Genomic DNA, 14169 nt, shown 5'->3' on the forward strand with positions numbered 1-14169 from the left:
GTCATTTGTTAAAATTCAAACCGATTACACTCCGAAAAACACAAACAAACACACACATGCACACACAAAGCACTCAAACACGCAAAATCTCTGACAAATTTGTTTTTCTCGTTTTCTTGGTTTTTTTTTTTTGGTTCACCATTATTGCAACCATCGTTTAACGACGCTCCTTGTGCAGGTACTTGAGGCAGAGGAAGGCCATGATGTGGAAGACAAAGAAAAAGCCCAGGAGCACGTATTGGTTGTCGGCAACGGTGGTGGGGTTGCTGAAGTGCGCCTCTTCAATGATGGAGAAGCTTGGATCCGAGTTGGCGTCGTAGCCTTCAAACTCGTTGAGCACCACGCCGGCATACGCGTACTTGAGGAAGGACGTGTACTGCAGCCACTCGGTGACCTCGTTGAAATTGCTCGGAATGACGAGGAAGCCACTGAAAATCTGGCACAGAATGACAAAGCCAGCTCCGAGCGCGAACGCCATGTCTTGGTTTGGCCTGCACGAGCACACAACAGAGGAGCACACACAAAGAGACACAATGGTTAGGCACAGCGAGCGACACGATGGAGAGCACCCAACATTGGAAATCAAAGCAATGCTACTGACATCATGAGGCCACAGAGCTGAACCATCTGGTTTCCGACAATGTGCAGAAGAGTCATGATGCGCAAAAAGACCCAGAAGCCGTTGGCGTTTCGCTCGGCTCCCTACAATTTGGATTTCCGAACAGACAGTCGGCTCAAAACGTTAGTCTCAAATCGCATCATCAAACACACAGTTGACACACAATGTTTACGCAGCGCGCGCCTTACCAAAATGTTGTCCGACAAACCCAAATCAATCATCCAGTATGCAACCGAGGCCGAAATAGCCACGTTCGCGGCATTAAAGGTCAACTCGACAAGCGAGTTGGCCAAGTAGTACGCGGATGGGGTGTACAGGCGGGCAGCACTCTCGCGCGAGTAGAACTGACGATCGTAGATAAATAGCGAGAGGGAGGTGAATGGCTGTGTGTGTGTGTGTGTGTGTGTGTGTGTGGCAAAGGAGCCAAATAGAAAAGAACAAGCGAAAACGGTGAGCAACACAGCACTTGCACACCAAAATCAACCACAACACATACACAAAACTCACCAGCAAAACGTAAATCACACAGAGGAAATACAACGCGCCGAGACGGCTGTTGAGAGCGTCCCAGTGCTCGGACAGGCCAAAGAAGGCGGCGCCAGTCATAAAGCCGGTGAACGCGACAAGAACAAAGCGCGCAATGACATTGCCTGGGTTGCGAACATAGTTGGTGATGGCGCGCTTGAGCAGGACGCCGAATTGCGTGCCCCAGGGTGCCATGGACTGGTGCTCGGCATTGCCAGCCATCTTGCGGGAGCTCTCGATGACGCGGCGCCAGAGCGACGACTGCATCTTGGCGTCCTTGTCCTTGCCAAAGCGCGTCATGAGCTCGAGCGTCTGATCCACACCTCGGCTGTAGCTGACAAACTTTTGCTGTCGGCGAAGCAGCGCCATGTGTTCGGACTTGGCAAAGGCGTCGGCGGCGTCCTCGACGTGCTCGAGCTTGCGCATGGTCTTGTTGCCAAACAGCGCAGGGTCCTTGTGGAACGAAATGCTGGTGAGATCGAGCAAAAAGTCGGCGGGGTTGGCTTGCGGGTCGGTGGGGTAGCCGAGCGAGTTGAACCATTCGGTGGCGCGCGAGGCATCGCCCATGTACATGAGGCGGCCGTTGGCAAGGAGCATGACCTTGTCGAACATGCGCCAAATCGAGGTGCGGGGCTGGTGGATGGTGGCAATGATGGTCAGCCCTTGCGTGGCGAGTCGGCGAATCATTTCCATGACCATCAAGGCCGAAAGCGCGTCGAGGCCAGACGTGACCTCGTCCAAGAAGAGAATCGCGGGGTTGGCAATCAGACCGCACACCATCGAGAGACGACGCTTCTGGCCACCCGACAAGCCGCGCACAGTGATGCCGCCCGGAAGCGGGCCGCCCACCTTGCTGTCGACGTACTCGAGGAGACCCGACTCGAGCAAGAGCATCTCGCAACGGCGCCAGCGCGCCGCGGGGGTTGCGTACGCAGGCATGCGCAAGGTGGCATAGTACATGACAACCTCGCGCACAGTGACCGTGGGCAGGAAGAGATCTTCCTGGGGCACGTAGCTGGACATTTTGTAAAAGGACGAGTTGCGCTCGTGACCGTTGATGAGAACGCGGCCTTCGACATTGCCAGTGTTTTTGCGCATGGACAGGACGTCGAGCATGGTGGACTTGCCCGCGCCAGAGGAGCCGAGCAAAGCAGTCATCGTACCAGGCGCAATGTAGCCGGTGAGATTGTGAAGCACGCGGTTGGACTCCTGGGTCTTGGGATCGACATAGTCGAGCGTAATGTTCTCAAAGTACACGTCCGTCGGAGTGAAGAGCATGGAGCTGCCGTTCGCGCGCGAATCTGGCACAGTGATCGAGACGTGACGGTCGCGGATGCGCAAAAACTCTTGCAGCGACACCTTGCCGTCCACAGCCAGCGGCTCGTCTTCGAGAAGCTTGTTCACGTCGTCAGAGACGACTTCGTCCAGCGGGATGCCGGAGGCTGCCGAGAGCGCCGCACGCAGAGTGTGACGTTCAATGTAGCCGTCGTTGTCACGGTCGAGCTCGGCAAACATGACGCGAGCGCGCGCCTCAGCGGGAGTGACATTGATGGCAAGCGTGTCGCTGTCGATAGCACCCTCCTTTTCTTTGCCGAGAAGCGTAATGCGGTCCTTGGTGGCAGCACGCTGACGCGCACGATCGGCCTCAAACTGAGCTTGGGCGCGAGCCGACACCTCGGCGTCCTTCTTCTTGTTGCGGAACTTGTCGGACAGGGCGTACAGCAACGAAAGCGCCAGTCCGATAAAGGCAAGAATGCCTCCGACGATGGCACCAATGTTCTGGCGCGACAGGCCAGAGTCATCGTCCGAGCTCATGCAGTACGGGGAGTCGCGGCAGGCGTCGAGTGCCTGCGCGTCGATTGCCGCGGACGCCTTTTGGCTGGTGACCAGGATTGGAACTGTAATGAACATGCCGGGGATTTTCGGGAAGACGGAAGCATCGACGACGCGCAGATTTCGGACGCCGTACACGCGAAAGTTTGAGTCGAGCACGGCCATGGGGTCTTCCTGCTTGCCAATCTTGGCAGTGCAGCACGCATGGTGGCCCCAAGTCGTGTCGCGGATGTGCTGTTCGACCTCTGCGTCCGTTTGCACGCTGGGTCCGGGATACAGCTCCTCTGCAAACAGCGAGCTGGGGAGGCCGGCCTTGAGCGATTCGTTGCGGACGACGTCGGCCATCTCACGCATCAGCTTGAAGCCTTGAACGAGTGCGTTCAGGTCCTCGTCTGCACCCTCCTGGAAGTACCTAAAAGTTAATGTTTGGCGGCATGAAGGGATCCTTGGACTGGATTTTGACAAATCCGGCGCGGTTTTGCGTGTGCGCCTTCAGGAGCAGGTACGTCCAGCGATCGTGCAGCAAGCGCAGGTTTTCGTCGCGAGACCAGCCTGGGCGGTAGCCCGTAAAGTTGCCCGCACTGCCAAAGAGGAACATGTCTGGAGCGGGAAGCGACGCGTTCGACTTGCGCGTCACGCCAAGGACGGGGCCGTTGAGCGAGAGGATGGACTGTTGCTCATTCTTGTCGAGCGACTCGCGGCACCAGCTGTACAGGTCGCGGCACGGGTAGTTAAAGTCGACCAGCGTGCTGGACACGACGGCAATTTCGTAACGGTCTTGCAGGTTGGCGCCCACGCCGGGCAGGTCGACCAACACGGTAATGTTCTTTTCCTGCAAAACCTCACGAGGGCCGACGCCCGACAGCATCAAGATCTGCGGTGTGTTGAACGCTCCCGCAGAAATGATGACCTCGCGTTGCACAAAGGCAGAGCCATTGACAGAGTTGCCGGGAGTCGGGGGAGTCGCCATCGGCGACGCGCCGTACAGCTGCTCGTTGTTCAAGCTGCGCGTGTACTGGACGCCAACAGCCACTTTGGTGTCTGGCGTGATAATGACGCGCGTGACATGGGTGTTGGTCATGACGTGCAGATTGTCTGGGAAACGGCGCACCGTGTCCATGATGAATTCGCGCACGCCATAGCGCTTTCCCTTGTAGGTCATGGTTGGCATGATAAAGTGGCCTTCCTTGTCCGTGTCATCTAGGGGTTGAGGAAGCAAGAGGATGGCGCAGAGTGGGAAAGCGATGTTTTGAGTGGACATTCTTTCAGAAAACAACAAGTTTCCAAAGCAGCAGTTCCCAAAGAACTTACCATAGTTGAAGGGGTCAAAATAATCATTCAGCTTGCCTTTGGAGACATTCTGGAAGGAGAGAACCGGAATGGTGATCAGAGAGTCGAGTTCCAGCGGAGGTTTGGCCAGATTGACTTGGGCCGTCGGCATCCATCCACGCTGCAGCAGCGGTTGACAAGTTGAGCACACAAAAAGCAAGACACGAGGCGGGAAACGATGAGCAAACAGCAGACGGTTTTGTTTTTCAAAAGACACCTCGAGAAACATATCCAAGTCTTTTGTTGGTTTTTTGAACTTACATAGCCGTGGTCGTTGGGGTTGCCTGGATAGGGCGAGTACGAGCAATTTTCGATGGATTTCCAGTGTTGGCGCATTTGAATGGGGTCCCAAGACGAGTCGCCAGTGAGCTGGGCAATCTCCTCAAAGTCGACCTTGTGTGGCGGATGAGCGATCAGCGCGTGGTGTTGTGTGCAACCACCGAGAACGCCAGCGCGCGGGTACTGGACATCCGGACCTCCGTCATAATGTTTCACTAGAAGTTTGGGACGAACGGGTTAGCGGTTGGCTGGAGTGAGAAACAGAAAAAAAAAAACGAAGCATTTGCAACAACAAAACATTGGCGGCTGAATGCTTACCTCGGTAATCAAAAGCTTGTCCGGGGTCCTCTGCATTTCAGAAGCAAAAGCAGAAAAAAATCGAAAGCAAAACAACGGTGAGAAACAAACAAGTGTCCCAGCCCACGCTTGTGCCACACACTCACCGACACTCAGGGCATTGTGGATTGGAACGCTCGCGTTGTCCGAGGTGTAGTTGGAGCCGGACTCGATCAAAAGCACCTTCCAGCCCTTGCGAGCGAGGTTGCAGGCGAGAGGGCCGCCACCGGCACCACTGCCGACGACAATGTAGTCGTAGCGGGTCTTGTTGTTTGGAAACGGCAACGGGTTGGACGATGCGTGCGCGACGGGCGTGTGCACCGAAAGCATCGCTGCCAGGACGGCGAGCGTTGCGAGGACGACAGCCGTCATTGCCGAACGTGGCACGCGCCAGCCTTGCATGCTCGAGCCGGCTCCGGCGTGGCGGAGCTGTTGAGAAGCAGCCATAGCTGGCTTGATTTAGGGGTTTCGGAGTTTCTTGTTTTTCACGCGCGTGCCAAACTGGGGGAAAAAAAGCTTCCAAGCGCTTGGCTTTGACTTGAGTTGTGTCGAGAAGCTGCTTGTTGGTTGGAGGGTTGCCTGTTGGAAGCCTTTTCGACTGTGATGGGCAAAAAACAAAACAAAGAAAAAAACCAAAAAACAAAAAAAAAACAGCAGAAAACAAGGGGTCAGTATACTTTGAAATGCACGTACTCAAAGGCTCAGCAACAAAGTCTTTGCATCTGGCAAGTAGAAGGTGAATCCCACAAGGCCAAAGCGACCAACCCGCACACTCAGATACTCAGCGAGAGCAAAAAGAAAAAACAAAAGATGAGCGCTGATTTCGTTCGTTTGGCTCGTCAACAGCCTGTTCACTTTAACGGCACAATGAGAAGCCCAACAAACGGATCAAACCAAAAGGAAGATTCACTTTCGAGTCAAATCCAGAGCAAAGAAGGAGAAAAAAAAAAAAAAAGCAGGCGAGGAATTTATTTTCCCAGATTTATCCGTTGCGAATCTTTGACAAAAAGAGCCACCCGGCAAAGCGGAAAGGACTGCCTCCAAGAAACGAGCGGATTCAAACACATTGCTTCCGTGACTTCCTTCTCACTCTCTTCCTTCTCACTCTCCACACAGTCCGGAAGTGAAACTGTTATGGAAGTGATACCCCGAAATTCGCAAGAGAACAGTGCAAAAGCCATGATTTTTTTTTTTTTTTTTTTTTTTTTTTTTTGGTTTTGCGCTGGTTCAACAGTATGTGGTCTGTTTCGCTGCACAATGGACGAGCACTCGCGCAGCGCTCTCCCAGCTTGTTCTCGCTGCTCGTGTTGTTGTTGTTTTGCTAAACTTTGCCGTGAAAAACGAACGAACAAACCAACGAGGAAAATCGCTTCCAAAGAAAAAAAAAACAGTGAAAGAAAAAATCGAACAAAATACCAGCAAATGACTGAAGCGTGGAAAAATATCACAAAATGGAAGTTAAATAGAAAAAAAAAAAAAGAATACTATGAAGATGCGAAACTCGACACGACAGCACGTTTGCCTTTGTTCACTCTCTCGTTCAGTGACGACAAGCGGTCTTCTCGCTTGCTTGCTTTCTGGATCGTTTTGAGTATTATAAATTTTTCAATTCCCGTTCAAACCTCCAAAGACGGATAAAGAAAAAGCCAGGAATGCGAAAAAATGGACAAAACAGCACGAAACCGCAAGACCGTATCAGAAAAATACAAAAAGAGGGTGTTTGGAATCTTGGCCGTGCGTCTGGATTTGCGTCGCGTTTGTGTGAACGGGGAAACAACTGCGATGGCGATGGCCGGGCAGACCGTGTGTGTGTGGGGACTTGAGCTGATGGTTTGGTGGTCAGGCGACAGATGACCTGTTGAGTGGGTTTGTTTTTTTGTTGTTGCTTTTGTTTCTGACGCGCCCTTCCTTCTTGTTATCATTGATTGGAGCAATATTGCATTACAATGGAGTGGCCACATGACAGAATCGCAAGGCCTGTTGCCGCCGGAAGGCACGGCACTCTAGAGTGCCGCTGTGGGGTGGACAAGAGGTGTCATACCGTTGATGAGCCCTGAATCGTCAACCACTCCAAACGCGGCCTATTCGACATTCGCGTTCGCCACTTGCTCCTGCTCCACCCGCCCAGCCCAACCGAGCAAAACAACAGCAAGCCCCCTTCAACAGCAAGCCCCTCAAGGTATGCAACGCAAACGGGACACGGCGAAAAAGGGTGTCACCTCGCAAAATAGCAAGGAGTCATCGTACCACGCATTTTTTGCCGCGTGCTCAACCCCACACTCCCCGTTTGTCTCCATCGCTCTCCCATCGCTCTCCATCTGTCTCCAACCAATCTCGACCTCCTCCTTCAGTTCATCATTGTCTGCCGTTTTGGCTCTCGTTTCGTCCACCCGTTTCGCGATTCCATTCGCAGTTCCATTCGCAGATCTTGATCGCGTGGAATTTCGATTGGATTTTTTGCGGTTTGACGGTTTCGCTTTTTTTCCGTTTTTCCATTTCAGCCTTTTTGAGGGCGAGTTGGCCGAAAAAGTCAATCGCAATGCTAAAAAGGCAGGCTCGGCGAAGATCCACACCAGCACGCGTCGTCCTAATCAGTACCGCTTGGCATTGTGGTATGACTCTCATGCGACAAAGCAGAAACACCGCATTCTCAAAGCTCTGCAAACAAAAAGGTTGATGATTTTTGTTTTTTCGCATTCATTTTTCGCTTTTCCTTGTTCTGCTGCTTCTGCTGCTTCGGATTTGCCGCCTCTCCTTCTCGCTGGAACTTGGCAACACTGTGCTGAACGTATCGCAACGAGAAGAACGATTGCCAGGACCTCGAATTCTCTCCATCGTCAAACCTAAACACGGAACATATTTGTCGTCTTCAGTCACCTTTTTTTTTTTATTTCTTTTTCCTTCCCTCTTTCATTGTTCACTCGCGATTTTTTTTTGTTGGAACTTTTTTTTCTTTATTTCTTCCGTTGCTCTTCTCTTCTCTAAAGTGGCCATCTACCATGCTGCAATCTGCGCTGTCCGTGGCGCGAGCTCTGGCGCTGCCAGTATTCATCCTCGCGTCCTTTGGCGGCATCACCCCTGCTCGTGCCGACGCGCACGTCACCACGGCTGAATACGACTCGGCAATGTGCCAAAATATGGCGCTCTGTGTTGCAAGGTAGTTGAACAAGCCGAGAGCATTTTCAACCCTCTCTTCAACAACCAAAAAAAAAAAAAAAAAAAAAAAAAAAAAAAAGCTGCATTTATTTTGGCTGGAATGACTTTTTTTTTTTTTTTTTTTTTGTTTTTGATTTTTTTTATGCGGAATGCTCTTTGAACAAGAGTCGCTTCTTCGGAGGGCGTGAGTTTTTAGTGCTACGCCATAGCAAGCCATTCTAAACTCACGTTTAAGTGCGTTGAGCAATGTCAGACACCTCGAAGCGCTTGAACGAAGGCGAGACAAATGCTGCGAATTCCTCTTTTTTTTTTTTTGAGTATTTTTCGATTTTTTTTTTTTTTCGTTTTTCGTTTTTTTTTTATTTCTTCATTTCATCCCAACTTCATCAAAAACGGCAAAAAAGAGTTCAGCTCAGAAAGCACGGTGAAAATGTTCCAAAACGCACTTCAAACCACACCGAACACATCGAGAAATCTGAAAACACCGGTCGACAACCGGGGAAAGGGTTGAAAATGTTCGCCTTTTCATCTGAGAAGATTGAAAAATTAGTCCAAAGCTCTGAGCTGCTTGAAAAACTGTCAAAGATCGAAAAGCTTGCAAAATTCTCACTCACCAATGCTGTGCTTTGCGTTGGCAGCATCCTGTGCGACTTTTTCGTCGTTTTCTTCCACATGCGCACTCCTCCGCATCCCAAGTTCCTGCTGCTGCCTGCACGTCGCTTCTCGATCCACTTGCACTTGCTTTCGGGCACTACGGAAATCATCACGGGTATTTGTGCCTTCTTTGTCGACGAGCCGCGCGTGCCGTCAATGGTTGTCGGCATTGTCGCCATCACCCATGTCGCGACTGCTCTCTACCAAACTCCCATCGTCTTTGGCAGCAAAGGTAATAACATGCACCCAGCTATCATCCCCCCCCCTTTGATCCTTGCCGTGCTGGATTCCTCGTTTCAACGTTGTTTGTTTCACCTCACTTTTCACCTCTCTGCACTTCCCTTCCTTCCCTTGACATGAACCTGCTCTCCTCTTTTCTGTAGCCGTCATGATCCCCGCGTACCTCGTCGCTGAGGGCCTGCACCTGTACTTTGCCATCCGCCTGATTATCGAGCCGGAAAGCCTCACCTGGCTGCTCAACACCTTCCTGGTGCTCCACATTTACGTCTGGTGCCGTGTCTTTTACTCGGTCTTTGCCGTCTTTGACGTCCTGTCCGAGCACCGCTACACGATTGCCATCATGTTTTCGGGCTTGCTCATCATCCCTGCCGTGGTCGGCTCGATTGGCAACTTGGCCGCCCTGGTGATCATTCTGATCTACAACCTGCTGTACGTCCTCATCATGAAGCCGGACGAGGTGCAAATGTACAAGTGGGTGGTCGAAAACCACCGCGAGACGCTCCAGGCCTTCCGTTCCCGCACGGCCAACCTCCTCACCATGGGCGCCGTCCAAGCGAGCACCATCGCTGCCAGCGGCGGCAGCCTGGCCACCCCAACCCCTGGCCTCACGGCCAGCGGTACCACCAAGGAAGGCGTCTTCTTCAGCGGGTCTGACCACACTGTCCAGACTGCGGACGGCTTCCGTATCGCTGTGCCCACCACTCCTGGCATCGCCAAGGCAATCGGAAAGAAAGGCACTGGCGCGGGTGAAGCAGGCGACAAGGATCCCATCCCTGCCCTCCAACTCGCATCCCTCGTCAACGCCATCGGCAACCAGAACGCGATGGAGACCATGACAGACCGTCAACGTGCGCGCGCAATCTTCCGTGTTCTCGACCGCGATGGCAATGGACGAGTCACAATGGCAGAGCTCACCAACTTTTTCACGCTTTGCGGCATGGAAGAGGCCGACATGGGCTCGGACGGCACTGGACGCGACCTGTTGGCTCTGTTCTCGGACGCTTCGGAAATCACCTTTGAGCAGTTCCATGCCTGGTACTGTGACGGCTACAATGGTCGCCTGTTTTCACAGCAAATTTCTGCCGCTGCGGAGACGGACGAAGGCAAGGCCAGAATTGTGTTTGACTTGCTCGATGCAGACAAGTCTGGCTTCCTGGAGCATGGTGAACTCGTCTATCTGCTGAGCAACTGGGGCATGCCCACGAGCGAGGCGTCGCAATTCTTGCGCACATTCACCCACGCGACTGGCAAGGTCAACTTTGGCGACTTTTTCGTCCGCATGAAGCCGCTGTGGCAGTATGCGTTCAAGATGATTGCCTCGGATGCCGAGCGTGCCGCCCGGCGACAAAAGACGGACAAGGCGCTGCGCGAGTACTCGCGTCGTCTCAAGGCGATGCGCGCCTCGCTCAAAATGACGGGTGGTCGCTCTGCCGGCACGCACCATGGCGCAAGCAAGCTGGCTGCCGTGAACGCCGAGTTTGACCAAGAGTATGACACCACCACCAACAACAACAACAACAACAGCAACAAGCTGTCGCGACAAACACGAGGAGGCCGAGCTGCCGCTGCAGGCAGCAATTCGGCCCCGCAGCCTGTTGGCAGCGGTGTCCACGGGCGTGGCAGCGACACTGACCGGCCGTTGCTTCTGGGTTCGGAGGAAAGCATCCCGTCGGCCCTTCGTCTCAGCCCCGTGCCCCCGCGACGCAGCCAGCCCCACACAGCCACCGTGGAGATGGAAATGGTTCCGCGAGAGATTAACGAATCCTCGGCAGAGCATCAGCCCGCCTCCACCAGTGCGACGACCACCAGCACCAGCGAGCGTGGTCCGGACTCGCCTGTCTCTCCCGACGGCCCCAACAAGAAGACACCAAAGAGTGCCATGCGTTCCTCTGCAGTCCCCTCCTCTACCTCCGCACCTGCGCCCCGAGCTGTCAGCATCTTTTTGCCCGAGTTTGACGAGATTCCCGACACGACGATTTGAAGCAGCCAAGAACGCTATCGAGAGGCATTCGTTTGTGTTTGTTGTTGCTGTTCGCAATTGTTGTTGAATTTATTGTTTGTTTTTTTCCTTCGTTGAGTAATGCATTTGAGTCAGTTGTGTTGCGTTGCGTTGCGTGGTTGTTGTGATTGCGAAATGAAACTGGCAACATTCAGATTTCCACTTCATTCGCTCTCAGAATCGTTCTCATCGCTCCATCAAATCAACACCCTCTTCTTTTTCTTTTTATTCTCGTACATCATGATCATCCTCCCTTCAGTCATGATTTCAATAATATGAGCTTCAGTCTGCCCGCTCGGCCGCCCTGCCGCGCCATTATGCATCTTGATCTTGATGCATTCTACGCACAGGTTGAAGAGCGTCGACTCGGCGTCCCTCCAGTACGGGACAAGTTTTGTTTTTGTTTTTAAATGTCTGCGTGTGTGTTTTTGTGTTCCCGCCAAAATCTCAGCGTTTCTGAGCTACGTTTTTGTTTTCCCGCCAAATTTCTCACCTTTCCACTCACGCGCTCGTCCTTCCACGCCACACCCCGCACCGCACCGCACCGCACCGCACAGGGCGCCGATGTCCCGTTTGCCGTGATTCAGTGGGGCATGATTATCGCCGTCAACTACGCGGCGCGCAAGCACGGCGTCGCTCGCTTTGAGCTGATTCAGAACGCGTGGAAAAAGTGCCCGATTCTGCGCGCGGTGCACGTCCAGACATTCACTGGCGATGGCACACAGCCACAGGGCTACTATCCAAACCCGCGCAAGGCCACGCACAAGGTCTCGCTGGACGCCTACCGCGACACGTCCGCGCGGATTTTCGACGTGCTCGAGCGTGCAACTTCAGCGCCAATCCAGAAGGCGTCCGTCGACGAGGCCTTCTTTGATCTGACCGAGATTGCCTGGCAGAGGCTGTGTGCGTGGCACGGCAGGCTGCTGCGTGCTCGACGGGAGCAGCTGGAGTCCGAGTCCGAGTCCGAGCCAGAGAGAACGAGCATCGTGAATGGCGTTGTTCCAGCCATCCCCGCTCCTGCGACCCACTCGACAGCCACAGTCGATGAGAATCATGGCGTGATGCCTAATGATGAAGCGTCGAGCCCAAGAGCAGCAGTCCATCCTGCAACTACGGCGCCACACAACGACGTTGAACCCGATCGTGAATTTCGCACGACTCCAACAGCAACAACAACAACAACAACAACAGCAACAGCAGCACCTCTTGTGCTCGACAAGCATGATGTCGTGTCCGTCAGTGGGCTCAATCCAGCTGCCAATCGGCCCATTGTGCAAGTCGCGTCGGGAATCGAACCAATCCATGCTGGCCAATTTGCAGATTACCAGCGTCTTCCGTCGCAACCAGTGCCCTCGGGCCCTACTTTTACCGCCGACGGTGTGATTGATTGGAGCACCGTGGGCGCAATCCAGCGCGACCAAGCCATTTCGAAGGAAGAGGCAGAGTGGGTGGCTGAGCTTGACGACGACGGGTCTTCCACTCATGCTGCTCATTCGACAGCAGCAGCAGCAGCAGCCGCAGCAGCAGCGGTGGATGAGCACATGGTCAGCGACATGATGGTGGATGACTTTGACGAGACAGGATATGATTTTCATGATGCGACCGAGCTGGACGAATCCGACGCGTGGGCAGTTGCCGACGCAGCCAGCAACAAGACCAACCCTGCGCTTTTTGACGCGAGCCATGCATCCGTCAGCCTGCCCGGCCCAAGCAGTTCCACCACCGCAGCGCTTGTTGCGCCGCCAGAATCAGACCTAGTGGCATCCATCCACCCTTCTACCGCCGATATAGCACCAACCGCCAGGGATGCAGCGAATCCCACCTTGCTGCTTCTCTGGTTTGCAGCTCAAATCACCTTGGAGATTCGCAATGCTGTTTTAAACCAGCTGGATTTCCACTGCAGTGCTGGCATTGCCGAAAACAAGATGCTCGCCAAGTTGGCAAGCTCGCTCAACAAGCCGAACAAGCAAACGACTGTCACGTCCACCGGCGCCATCGCACTGATGCGGTCATTGCCCCTGCGAAAGATTCGCGGATTGGGCGGCAAGCTGGGTCGTGAGGTGTGCAAGCGGCTCGGCGATATCGAGCTGGCCGGCGAGGTCTGGTCGTTTCCGCTGAGTCGGCTCGTGTCGCTGCTCGGTAGCGACACTGGGCCCTTTGTTTACGCGGCAGTTCGCGGACGTGACTCGTCCGCAGTTGTTCCTCGTTCCACGACCAAGTCCATGCTCGCAGCCAAATCCTTCTCCCCGGTTGTTGAGACGTATCAGAGTTTGCTGGACTGGCTGCGAGTATTGGCATCCGAATTGGTCTTGCGCATGCGGGCAGACAAGCGTGTTCCGCGAACGCTGAAGGTTCAGTTCCACCGCGCATCGCCCAATGGACGCGCAAACAGCCATGCCTGGTGGTTGGAGGGCAAGAGTCGGTCTTGCCCTCTGCCTCACGATCGCTTCAACGCCGAGCTGCTGGCATCCACTGCGTATGGACTTCTCCCTAGCGACGCTCGCGAAATCTTACCGTGTCTGATGATTGCTCTTGGCGCCGAGGGGTTGTCGGAAGGACCCGTCTCGGAGTCAAAATCCATCGCCGCCATGTTCAAACGCGTGGCAGATCGGCGTCCAGAGGCAGGGCTACAAGACTCGGTTTCTCAAGCAAGTGTATTTGATGCGGGCGATGGCGCACAAGAGTCTTTGACGCACGCGGAGCCCGCAGGTGTTGGATTGTTCTTGCACGCCTCCACGCCGCTGAACAAGCCTCCCCACACAGCCGTTGCTGACGACGATGACGGGTTTCTCGTTGTATGTCCAAAGTGTGGCGTGCGCACCACGATTGATGAGGTGGACGAGCATGCCGATTATCATGTCGCGCTTGCGTACCAGCAACAAGACCGACGCTCTCAGATGCAGCAGCGAGAAGCGCAACTGCTCGAGCAGCAGCAGCAACAACGAGCCGCATCAGATCGAGAAGAGCGATTGACTCAAAAGCGGCCACATACATCTCAGCCCTCGCACAAGGAAAAGCGACCTCGGGTAGGTTCGGTCAGCAGCAGCAACAGCAATAGTAGTAGTAGTAGTGGTAGTAGTGCCAGAAATCCAAGCAATTCAACCTTGACATCATGGCTCAAGAAGGGATCTTGATATTGACAAAGCCACGACGCTTCCTCTTCTTCCCCCAATACAATCAGAGTTTTCGTGCATTAAAC

General features: G+C 53.8%; 3 protein-coding genes across 3 annotated transcripts; 2 read left to right on the plus strand and 1 right to left on the minus strand.

The window, feature by feature from the left end:
* Positions 1 to 157: 157 nt before the first annotated feature.
* On the minus strand, positions 158 to 5368 carry CAOG_03916 (choline dehydrogenase; the record flags this gene model as incomplete). Its single annotated transcript, XM_004363587.1, has 9 exons — positions 158 to 491; positions 602 to 702; positions 808 to 1002; positions 1127 to 3389; positions 3430 to 4177; positions 4289 to 4427; positions 4568 to 4800; positions 4904 to 4933; positions 5029 to 5368. 9 exons carry the CDS (start codon positions 5366 to 5368, stop codon positions 158 to 160), a joined length of 4383 nt encoding a protein of 1460 aa, XP_004363644.1.
* Positions 5369 to 7806: 2438 nt separating this feature from the next.
* Positions 7807 to 11179, plus strand: CAOG_03917 (hypothetical protein). The gene is made up of 3 exons (XM_004363588.2): positions 7807 to 8078; positions 8716 to 8963; positions 9115 to 11179. The coding sequence occupies exons 1-3, from the start codon at positions 7921 to 7923 to the stop codon at positions 10950 to 10952; spliced, it is 2244 nt and encodes a 747-aa protein (XP_004363645.1). The 5' UTR covers positions 7807 to 7920; the 3' UTR covers positions 10953 to 11179.
* A 66-nt stretch (positions 11180 to 11245) lies between these two features.
* On the plus strand, positions 11246 to 14163 carry CAOG_03918 (hypothetical protein; the record flags this gene model as incomplete). Its single annotated transcript, XM_004363589.2, has 2 exons — positions 11246 to 11350; positions 11528 to 14163. 2 exons carry the CDS (start codon positions 11246 to 11248, stop codon positions 14102 to 14104), a joined length of 2682 nt encoding a protein of 893 aa, XP_004363646.1. The 3' UTR covers positions 14105 to 14163.
* Positions 14164 to 14169: the final 6 nt, after the last annotated feature.

This window comes from Capsaspora owczarzaki (genome assembly GCF_000151315.2).
Source record: "Capsaspora owczarzaki ATCC 30864 unplaced genomic scaffold supercont2.5, whole genome shotgun sequence".
Classification (NCBI taxonomy): Eukaryota; class Filasterea; order Ministeriida; family Capsasporidae; genus Capsaspora; species Capsaspora owczarzaki.